This window comes from Balaenoptera musculus, chromosome 2 (assembly GCF_009873245.2).
Source record: "Balaenoptera musculus isolate JJ_BM4_2016_0621 chromosome 2, mBalMus1.pri.v3, whole genome shotgun sequence".
In the NCBI taxonomy this organism is placed as follows: Eukaryota; Metazoa; Chordata; class Mammalia; order Artiodactyla; family Balaenopteridae; genus Balaenoptera; species Balaenoptera musculus.
The window spans coordinates 69,659,098-69,671,308 of NC_045786.1; the positions used below are offsets into that span (position 1 = coordinate 69,659,098).

The following is a 12,211-nucleotide window of genomic DNA, read 5'->3' on the forward strand; positions in this document are numbered from 1 at the left end:
CATGAAAAAGGAAAGCTGGAGGAAGATCTTGACCATGCTGTAAAACACTTGAGGATCACATGATATCTAAAGTGCAGTGCACAGCTCCATCTGCAAATGGCAAAAAGCAAGAACAACTTTAAATGTTCTCTGGCTGAGTGAGTAACAGGGATTTCCAGAGGCTGTATAACGAAATCAAAGTCCTTTCTGCAACGACAGTGGTTTTTAACCAAGAGGCACATTAAAAGCACCTGCTGAAGTTTTAAAAAAATATGTACATGCTTGGGGTCCCCAACCCTATAGATTTTACTTCAGTAGGGCACTTTTACTTTGTAGAAGCTCCAGAAGGGATTCTGACATGCGTCTCCACTTGAGAAGCCTCAGCACCAAGAGACTCTTCATCCAGAATTTCTCTAACCTCATGCTACTTTGGTTGGTATATGATGAATATGTACACCTCCTTTCTACAATACTCTCTGTACCAGTCAGTGCAGAGTTAAGTATTTAACTTCTAAAGAAACATATCAAATAGGAAATGTCAACTCTGAGCTGAGGTGGGCTGGAGTACCAGTTTACAAAAAACTTTTTACAGTAAAGAGAACCCATTACTAAACAAAAACAGAGGCCAAGAGAAGACATACAGATGGCCAACAGGTACACAAAAAGATGCTCAACATCACTAATCATCAGAGAAATGCCAATCAAAACCACAATGAGATAGCACCTCACACCTGTTAAAACGGCTATTAAAAAGACAAGAAATAACATGTGTTGGCAAGGTTGTGGAGAAAAGGGAGCCCTTGTGCACTGTTGGTGGGAATGTAAATTGGTGCAGCCACTACAGAAAACAGTTTGGAGGTTCCTCAAAAAATTAAAAATAGAACTACCATATGATCTAGCAATTCCATTTCTGGGTATTTATCTGAAGAAAACAAAAATACTGATTTGAAAAGACACATTAAAAAAAAACCACATATGCATCCCCATGTTCACTGCAGCATTATTTACAATAGCCAAGACATGGAAAGAACCTCAATGTCCATCGATGGATAAATGGGTAGAGAAAACGTGGTGTGTGTGTGTGTGTGTGTGTGTGTGTGTATATATATATATACACATATATACAATGCAATATTATTGGACCATAAAAAGAATGAAATCTTGCCATTTGTGACTGCGTGAATGGGCATTATGCTAAGTGAAATAATTCAGACAGAAAAAGATAAATACCTTATGATTCCACTTATCTGTGGAATCTAAAAACAAGTAAACAAAAACCTGAGGGCATGGACATAGAGAACAGATTGGTGGCTGCCTGAGGTAGGGGGTGGGGGGTGGGCGAAGTGGGTGAAGGAGGTCAAAAGGTACATTTCCAGTTACAAAATGAATAAGTCATGGGGATATCACATAAAGCATGGTGACTATACTTAATAATACTGCATTGCATATTTGAAAGTAGCTAGGAAAGTAAATCTTGAAAATTCTCATCACAAGAAAATTTTTTTTGTAACAATGAAGATGTTAACTGGACTTACTGAAGTGATCATTTTGCAACATATACAAATATTATATCATTACGTTGTACACCCGAAACTAATATAATGTTATGTCAATTATACATCAAAAAAAAAAAAGGCCAAGAAAGGATTTAATGGAAAGGTTCGGCTCATTTAAACCAAGCTAGTATTTGCCACTAAGGCTGGAACCCAGTGGTCTCAAATTTGAAAATACTCAATTAGTGTATTTTTCACAGGCACACAGTCGAGTTGTACTCTCCCAGTGGACAACATTTCAAGTTGAAAACTGACCACCTCCTAAAAATCTAAGAACTGCCTTTTTATTTCCTGCAGCTAGTGACAAATTCACAAAAAGAAGCATCTCAATCCTTATTCTTCTCTTGACCGTTTAGACTACCTGTAGTTCTAATCCTTTCAAAAGGCTAAAGTTTGCACTCTTCAAAGATTAACAGAGGGGAAAAAAAACTTTCCAAACTAAAACAATCATGTTATAGCCATTTCAATGCTTAGAAAAATAATTCAGAAGGCTGGAGTATATACCAAAGAAACTGACTTTCATGGGAAATAGCTAAGCAAGAGCCATGGTTCTTCAACGTGCGATCAGCTCTACCAAAAGGAGTCCAACAAACCCTTCCAAACTAACCAATCAAACGATAAAATCCCAAACCTTAATGGTTCCAAATGCTCTGAATCAGTCTCTTCCTGGAAATCAGTAGGATTCAGAATATTAGCTATTATAAACTCATTATTTTCCAAAACCTCTAGGGGCTTCCCTCTTCAAAGTCTCTAGGGATATCCTTTCTCCTTAATTTCACAATGACCTTGCACGTCATAGCTAACAACATTGTAATATCAGCAACAGCTAACATTTACTGAGTACTTACTACATGTTAGACATGGTGCTGAGTGCTTAACCTTCTTTATCTCATCTACTCCTCAAAATAACCCTATGAGACCAGTACTACTATTCACTTCCACATTACAGATGAGAAAAGTGAGGCTTAGAAAAGTTTTAAATATCTCTTTTGCTTTCAAAGTCCCAAACCCTTAGGATTGCTTCCAATTTTAGGTTCCTGTCAGTTTGTCCATAAAGAGAAAAGATATATTTGAACATCACTCAGGAAATTAAAAAAAAAAAAAAATCATACCTACTGTCCAGAGTTACTTTTTACCCCTTCAAGTTTTTGGTGAATTTGATCTTCACTATTAAGAGGACAATGTGCTCTACAACAGTGGATCTCCAACTTTTGTGTGTATCATGATCAATGGGATAGCTAATGGTAAAACATAAATTGCTGGGCCTTAAGCCTAGAGTTTCTGACTTGGGGGCCTGGGATGGGGACTGATACTTGAATTTCTAACAAGTTCCCAGATGCTATGCTGATGTTGCTGGTATAGGGATCACAGCTTTATAAGAAGGTAAAAGGAAGTAATTCCCTCTCACCTTAGCTGTCACCTTTCTCATGTAAAAACACTTCTCTACGGAGCACTTCCAACAAGAGAGACACTTAGGATTTAAAAACATCATGAAGAACCTAGGGGTAAGACGGGAATAAAGACACAGACCTACTAGAGAATGGACTTGAGGATACGGGGAGGGGGAAGGGTAATCTGGGACAAAGTGAGAGAGTGGTATGGACATATATACACTACCAAACGTAAAATAGATAGCTAGTGGGAAGCAGCCGCATAGCACAGGGAGATCAGCTCCGTGCTTTGTGTCCACCTAGAGGGGTGGGATAGGGAGGGTGGGAGGGAGGGAGATGCAAGAGGGAAGAGATATGGGAACATATGTATAACTGATTCACTTTGTTATAAAGCAGAAACTAACACACCATTGTAAAGCAATTATACTCCAATAAAGATGTTAAAAAAAAATCTCCAGGTTCTGAAAGCTAAAAGACTTCTTTTTTCCCCACTTCACAAGGGCTCCAATGTCACAAATGACATTAAAGCAGTGGAAATCCAGAAGAAGGAAAATTAAGGTCAGAATGATTGTAAACTCTGCTCAAGAACCTTACCAGGCACATATTACTTCTTCAGTCTGAAAAGTGCTTCCTTTGGGTCTCCTGAGGCAAGAGAAATGCCCAAAGGAAGAAATAAGTAGCTTGCTTCATAACACTAAAAACACAAGGACAGGCTCTGAAAACAAGGGAATTTTGCTCCATAAGTAAAAAAAATCACAAAATGCTATGAATCCCTATCTTTCCTTTGTCACACTATTCTCCATCTCAAAAGAGCTATTCCTCTTACTGAAGACTGACCCAAACTCTATACTTTCTTAGGCAGCTTAAATATTGACTATGTCAATGTCATCTAGGATGAACAACTTCAGAGAATAGGATTTGTTAAAAATGTCTCCTCAGCCAGCCTGGGAAGCTTCATACTTGGGTGGGTGCTCTCAACCGTGACTAACCTGTACCTAGAGAAATATATTTTAAAATATTAATATGGCCTAGCACTTTCCTGATGGTAATCCTTCCAGGCCCATCCCAATGGCACAACTGGGAAATTAACTGAAGAGAAAAGCAATCTCCTCTCTGCTCTCTACTTTCAGATGCTCCTCCTCTACAGCTTTGCCATGCACAGACTCATTTCTATACATATACACTGAGATAGAACACTCGCACACCCACAAATAACTCTCGGCAGGAACCAAAAATCAAAGCCTAACCCCAACGTTTTTAAGTGAGCAAGTCCAATTTCCTTCTTTGTAGCCCTTGACACATGCTGGCTGGGAGCCGTCTGGATTTTTTTCTGCCTTGTTCCTGCACCAGAAGGCTCTGCACTGCAGGTCAGGGGATGATAAGGAAATGAACAGTGTAATTTCCAAGGCCTCTGAACACAGCCCTGTCAGCAGCTCTGGAGGCGGGTTACTCAAGCATGGCCTGAAGAGTGAAAACCACAGAGAGGAGGGCTCAGACAGCCAGCAGTGGCAGGATCTCAGCTGTGCATGTTACTGCCACCTCCAGCCTGAAAGCCCAAGCCCTGCTGCCTCCCTGGATGAGCTCTGTTGGTAAAAGCTCTTACACCCAAATGGCAAAAATACACGTTCACGCTGGGGGAGGAAGATTAAGGACTAGGACTTAGATTTTCCATGCACTCTTGTGCAGAAACAGAAACATTTAGTGCTTCTCCAGCATACATGAGATTGCACCTGCTGGCAAACCCACAGTAATATCTATCCAACATACTCAACCCCGTACCAGGGATATGGCCAAAAAGGAAACTCAATTCATATGAAATCTGAAATTAAACAGGCCACTTCAATATCCTTTGAAGCCAATTTCTGGTTTCTACCTCATCAAACCCCACTATAAATATCAGGGCCTTTAGAACACATCACCAGTATGCAAGCTTCCCAATCCAGGTTTGGAACTTCTCCTGAGAACAGTGCTGCAAGTCTTAGCCAACATGCTTATCTATTCATACTGGGCGTCCGGTATAGGTGGAATGTTGTTATATTTCAGCCCGTTATTGCCTAGAGCAAACTGAGACATATTTCAACTCAAATCATGTTATTCTTCTTTTCTAATATTTACTAAATGCTCCATATGTGCCAAACACCGTTCTAAGTGTTTTATATGAACTAACTAATTTAATTTCACAAAAATCCTATTAAGGAACTATTGTTTCCTCATTTTGCAGATGAGAAAACTGAGGTAGCTCAGTTAAGTAATTTGTTCAATATCACTCAGTTAATAAGTGTCAAAGCTGGGATACAAACCCCGGTAGTTTGGCTCCAGAGTTTATACTCTTAACCACTAAGTTATGCGTAAGAGCTCATGCGCAGTTTAAGTTTACAAGACTGGTGTTTTAGGTTAGAAGTGGCTCCCAATGCCCAACTTATGAAGTGTCCACCTTTAATGATGGTTAAAGAAAATTCACAAACATTAAAGTATATAGCAATTATCTGGAGAGTCTTCTGGAAGTACAGATTTCTGGGCCCCTACCCCTAAAACTTATTTAGCAGATCTGGGGTAAGGTCCAAGACTCTGCATTTCTGACATTCAGATGATATGATGCACATGGTTTTATGGACCACAATTTCAGGAACTCTGCTCTAGGTGGTAAAACTGTAAGCAAAGAGCAGCAACCATCGCTGTTCTGTTCACCAGTGTACACCCAGTACTAAGCACAACACCTGGAATGTAAAATGCACTCAATTAATATACAGAATGAATGAAAGATGATTATGGTATCTAACAGTACCATCTCTTTACAAAATAGTTAACATCCACAATACATTTACGGTCTGCCTATTAGTGATATATCCAAGAAGCACAAGGGTAGGGTTTTTTTTTTTTTCATACCTGCAATTGCCAAATAAAGAGGGAACTGGCAATGCTTCAATGATTACAATGAAAATTTGACTGAATGCAATACTCCAGAACACACACAAACACACACTCTCAATAATCAAACTCAAAGTAGCAGTTTAAAAAGTAATTTTCCCTCTGTATATATAACACAGGAGGTTCAGCGCCAGCTATAAATGGTTGTTCTTTGTAAACATCATCACCTTACCAAAGAAAGTGAAACTCAAAGATCCTTTGTTTACTTAGTGCCTACAATATTAAAATCGGTATAGAAAACAAATGAAAGCAGTCTTAAGAGCACCTAGGCATTTACATCCAATGTTTCTGAGGTAGTCTTTAAAGTGGGAAAACAGAATCCTTCATAACAATGAAGGATTTGTTAAGAATCCCAGAGTAACAATATGCCAGAAGAACTTGGTAAACAAAAACCTGGCTTTGCTACTGACTACCTGTGAGAGTCTAGGTAAGTCACATGACCTCCCTGGTCTCAGTTCCCTTTTCTATAAAGTGAGGAGATTGGACAAGATAATCTTTCTCAGGGCCCTCCTTGAATTACAACACCCGGATGGAAAACAGAGCTGCTGAAGAAAAAATAAATTAAGCTCAGACTTCGTTGTAGTTAGAGAATGCATCTCTGTCTCACATAAATATCAACTTCTTTTAATTTTTTCCAAGAAGGAAAATGCTTGAGGGCATTTGGCTTCAGGAAGCACGGCTAACTGCTATGTCATCACTAGCTGAGAAAGAACAGCTTGTGAGGGAGGAAGGTGTTAAGAGAGAAAGCCCTGGATCAGAAGGAATAAAAGAGACCTGACCTTGGTTGAGCAATGAGGGATTGCAACACGAGAGAAATGAGATGGAAGGCATAAACTAGGGCAAGAAAACAAAATCAAGGGCAAAGGAAGATGCTCTTAGAACACAGGATATGATGCAAACATGATCGTAAGGGGAAAGAGCAAAGAGCACACTTTAGTTCTGTCTCCTAAACTAATGGGGGAAGTGGTAAGTATGTGTATGCAGCATTCTGAGAGTAGCAGAAGCTGAGACACAAACATGGGGAAAGCACAGTGCAGTGTTTCTACCTTCCAAGATCAAAAGCAGCAGCTGAAGAGACAAGGAGAGCTTCTGGCTGCAAACTTTTAGATCCTTTAGCCACTAGAGCTTTACTTTATACGATCTGGGAAAAAAAGGAGTCTCACCTTAAACTCCTGGTTTAAGCCCCAACTCAGAGTCAACACAGATAGATCACTGCCTTCTGTGGTCTGTAAATTCTTTTTTCTTGCCTGTCACAGTGGTAACGTGAGCACTAAGCTGGGGACATTCAGACAGGCACCCTCCCTCATCCTACCTCCCCTTCCACCCCTAACTCAACAACCTATCAATCAAACCAAAGACAAGGAGCAGACAGGAGCTGGAAGGCTCTGTCTTGTTTATTCCTCAACATTCCCTCCCCCATCTCTTCAGCTGGCAGGAAGTATGAGGCAGGAGTGTTCAATGACAATTCAGGGCAGCAGAAGTTGCTAAGGGCCATCTCTGGTCTCTCCTAGAACTCTGGGAAACAGCACAGTGAGCCCTGCCAGAGAGAGGTGTGGTGGAGCAAAAGTGGGATCCCATGAAGGGAAATCCACATTCTTGGCTGATTGAAATTCGCTCAGCCATAGACTGAGATACCTACCTTGATGAGAGAGGAGGTCCTGAGGTAGAGAATTAGAATATTCAAATCTCCCTCATTAGCTAGTTGTAGACATGTGACAATTCTGTCCTACACCACAAACTCCACTTGTCTTCTCTCTTGTTTCCAAGGGGTTAGAGGAGTGGGTATGGGTAAGGAGACTCCAGCTAAGACACTTTCCAAATTTTATGAGTTTTCCCTCTTCATGACAGCTTCCAGCTCAGAGTATGCAATTCCTAGATTATATCAAAACATCTGTTTTTTTGTTTTGGTTCTGTTGGTTGTCCCCACATGGAAGAAACATTCCAAACCAGTTAAGCCATAGGCAAGCCCATATCTCAGAGAGAAAAATCTTAAGGAAGTTTTCAAAGACTTAGCTTACGAGTTATAGTATTAATCATCAAACACCGACTCAAACACCTCTTATGCCCAACACCCTGGGATCCTTGTTTCTCAAAAGCTGCTCCACTCCGAGATTCCTAGCCTGTGTTCCCTTTTGCATCTTTCCCTCCTTCCATTCCAGAAACGCTGTCTCTCTGCACAGTGTTTTCATCTCCTAGCAACTTCCAAATATTTATTTACATAATTATTTATTTCAATGGCCAAATGCTTTAGAGTGGCACCCCACAGAACCAGACTATTCAAGAGGGTTGAGGGAACAGGGAAAAGAACTGAGAAAGCAGGTTCTTGCTTAGAGTAACATCAAAATGCACAGCAAATTTCCTCTTCTAAGAGTACTTTTCAGCAATTTTATCTTTCCTCCAAAAATAGAAGCACAGTCTCTTTCCCTTTTCTCTCTCATTCCACTGCCCCATTCTCAGTCTTTTTGGGTGACAAGGCATATAACACAGCTATATTATTAAGAAGCAAACCTCCCTGGCACCAAGGTGTATTCTTAGCTGAATATACTGCACCTTTCAGCCCAATTATAATCTGAAGGGCAGCCACCCAACCAGTCCCTGAACCTGAAAGAAGAAAAAGGGTTCTATTGCTTCTCTGCTGGAGACTCTCAAGGACATTTAGACTTAAATCCAATATGAAGATAAGCATCATTAATCCTTTCACCCACAGACCACTACTGGGCTTAGTTAGAAGATTGCAAGATGAGTCAAGAGTTCTAAACAGAAAGGAAACTGAAGGCCACCCTCAGAAGTGGCCAATTTTCAGCACAGGAAGAACAAAGATTATGAACATGGATATACGGCAAGAGTTTACTGGAGCCAGATGTAGGGAACAGTCTAATGGGCCTGGAACAGAAGCAAGAACTCCTGGTACTCCTAGGCCTCTTTAAAACAGTATTATCCATCTGCACCCCAGAGAAAATGGTAAATCACAGCCAGCACAGGATGCACCATGCCGGTAACCAGCTGGAACTTGACTCTGCTGAGGTGGACTGTAGCATCTGCCACCTAAACATAGGCAGACTCTCTGGCAGCTGCCACTGGTAAAAGGGAATAAACCATTGTGTTATTAGTGGAAGAAAATTCACAGCCCTGTTACCAGGGAAGCCCAGATGTTGCTAAGAGTTACAGATGTGCCAGAGGCAAGGACCAAAACACCTACAGCAAAGAAAGTGCAACCTAGCACTGAGAGGACACCACCACCCAAACATACACATCCTGCCTCTATTAACACTTACATATGGAAAGAGGTACTCCCTGCTGCAGCTGATGCAATTACACAGAAATCAATTTATACTGCATCTGCTGGGATCAGCTGAAAGCACAGGGTGAGCAGAACACAGAGCGGAAAATCAAGAGCCAATGAACAGCTCATTACCAGGTCAGCCGCTTTGCAGGAAATTGTAAGCTGCAGCAGTTTAAGGCAGCCTGAGCTGACCCTAGATTCACACCCACTCTGGTCTAACCCTGCAAACTCCATTTACTGAGACATGAACTAAGATCATCTTCCCAAAGGAGGAGAACCCCTTGTGGGGCTGCAGGCACCTGTCCTTCCAAGTCAAGCAGAAGGCAAGGTATCATTACACCATTTGGCAGCTATTAAACCACCAGGAAACCTTGATTCCCAATAGCTGAGGTAGATACCCAGCCAAGAACTATACTTTAGTGGCCAAAGAACCTCTTTCAAGGCCAAACTTTCATAGCCACTACACTAATCCATAAGACCTGATTAAGTACCTCAGTACCTCCTGCTCCACTGTTTACCTGCCCCAAACTGTGACCTTTTGCTCTTTGGCAGTCACCAATAGAACACTTGGCAGATATCATGTAATGAAACTTACTTAACCCTTTTCTCTTCCAGAGACCCAGCAGCACCATCTATCCCATTAAAAACAGCACTCAATTGAAAGCCTATTAAGTTTATCAACTTGTTAAGTTTATCAATGGCTCTAAGGATGAAATGTCAATCAAGCTGGGAACCATATAAAGGTTGATGCCAGTCTCTAGTAACAAGTATCTGAGGTGGGACAAGGACAAGGCTGGAGGTTCTTGACTTACGGAAAATTCATTCTACCAAGCAGCTACCCCCAACAACAGATACTCTTCTCCAAAATGTCCAGGCCTGCTGTTAATCTATCTGTAGGGAATCCCCTAATTTGGAACAAAACCACGTTATCATTACCAGCTGCTCTGACCTTGTAATTAGTCATTACCACAAACTAACGAGCCTCCCACAGAGTGCACACAGCATTTGGCGGTTAGTCCAGGGCAGTTCTGACTGGCAGCGGGCAGCCAGATCTGGCCACCTCTTACCTTTTCAGACTTGACTTTCTTTAGCGGGCGACACTCATTCTCCCCTTCCTCTGGCTCCGGTTTAGCTCCCAAAGGGTTGAGCGCTGCCCCAGGCTCAAGAGCTATACTCCCAAGTGGCTCCACAGCTCCTGGGTCCACCCCTGTGCTTCCATCATACTGACCACCACGTCCTCCCAAGGGAACTGGCTGGAGGACCCCAGGATCCTTTTCTGAACAAGTCCCCACTCCTTCGCTTCTCTCCTTCTTGCTCTTAGACGAGCTGTTCTCCTTCTCCTTTTTGGAGCCGGCTACACTGCGGGGCGCCTTAGCCGCCTTCTCTGAGCCCTTGGGAGCAAGAGCAGCAACCAGGCTTCCTGCACTGGCACCATCTCCTGAGCGTCCCTGCACCTCTTTCTTGCTAGCTGCCCCCTCACTTGGAGTGAACAGGGACGTCCCTGGAGGGGGTTTGCTAGTGTCTTTGCCACTCTTATTCCTTTTAGATTTTGATTTGCCTTCCTTCCCTTGAGGACCTGGCACTGGGGTCACAAACTTGATGTTGTCTGGTAGTGTAGCCACAGCATTGGGAGCTGGTATCCCCACCTCCTTTGAGCCTGACATTTCCAGTTTCTGCTGGTCCTTTTCCAGATCGGCGTCCAGGTCAATGATGAGATTCCCTACTCCAATGTCCCATTCATCCCCACTGTCGTATGTCTCAACCGGGTTTGCATCCACTCCTTTCCCTCCGGAGGCTCCACTGCTCAAGGACATCTTAGAGTCAACGTCCCACCTCAAGATTCAAGGCTCTTCCTTGCCCCCAGCTTTCCTATTTTCAGCTTCAGCTATGTTCTCAGACCTGCCACATTGGTCAGTATATGCCCAGTGGACAACATCATTGCTGGAAAAAGAAAATTTAAAGAGCTGTTAAAGGAAACAATACAGGCAAAGAGGCTGAAATAAACTCCCACAAAAAACAGACCCTTCCTAGGTGGCTATCACATCACAATAGACAAGACAAATAGACAGGTTCAGTTGTATTTCTAACCAAGTCACATTGGACCAAGGGAAAAGCTAATTCCCACTCCATCTCCCCAGGGGAGAGTACAATATTTGCAATTGCCCGGAAATTCAGCAGTAAGTCTTAACTAGGAATCCTCTAGAGTTAGTTTCCCATTCCCAAGAGACTTATTTCTACTACCACTGCCAGGTGGCAATTTTCCCTCAATCAATACAGGCCCTGGCATATCCTCTAGCACAACTTTACTCATACCTCTTTTCTCCTTGCTTCTTCTTGAACTATCAGAGATTCAGAACATAGTCTAGCAAAGGCTAAATCCCTCTACTAACAGGGCCTGTCCCTACTAAAAATAATATAGATTCTTTGTCATTCTACTGCTGGGCGGGGGGGTGTCTAATTGTGGGTAAGTAAAAGAGAAAAGCAAACAGAACTGGGGAAAAATACAATATCAGGATAGGGACAAAACCTGCAATTAGAGGAGGCAATCCTCAGAGAGGACTTAACCAATCAGCTTCAGTTCAGTTAAGCCAGCCTTATTAAACTCCAGGTTTCAAATTATGTCTAAATAGCAGAATTCAATGTAGTCTTTCTCACTGCCCACTAAAATACCCAGGAAGAGACAAACACACACACACACACACACACAGAAAAAATGTTACCCTATCAATAACTGAACAGTACTAAAAAACCTCATGCTAGAATGTGGGAGAAGTCTCTACATTCTAATAGTATAAGACTGATGGCACTATATTGATAAATACCAGGGCCTCACCACACGGAACAGAGATAGCTAAAAAAGGGGGTGGCATGGGGTGGGTGGTAAAAAAGGCAATTTATACCTCTCCTTGGGGAGTGTACCATCTAGAAAACCTGGCAACCAACATACACCATCCAGCTATTACTTTATGATGAAGCCAAAGATTTCTGTTCTTGCTCACTCCCCTGTTTACCATCTTTCTATATGCATATAGAAAATAACTCTCATAAGATGACAGAGCAGAAAGGGTAAAACAGAG

At 42.0% G+C, this 12,211-nt stretch overlaps 1 protein-coding gene across 7 annotated transcripts in view; it reads right to left on the minus strand.

The window, feature by feature from the left end:
- Positions 1-12,211, minus strand: part of ZNF609 (zinc finger protein 609) — a 221,035-nt gene that overhangs the window by 178,431 nt on the left and 30,393 nt on the right. For 6 of the 7 annotated variants that reach the window (XM_036840369.1, XM_036840391.1, XM_036840383.1 and 3 more), the window contains one exon: positions 10,202-11,075. In XM_036840369.1, coding sequence (XP_036696264.1) covers positions 10,202-10,948 — 747 coding nt within the window. In that variant the 5' untranslated portion in view covers positions 10,949-11,075. The remainder of the gene's footprint in view (positions 1-10,201; positions 11,076-12,211) is intronic. The other variant, XM_036840393.1, reaches the window with a different exon arrangement.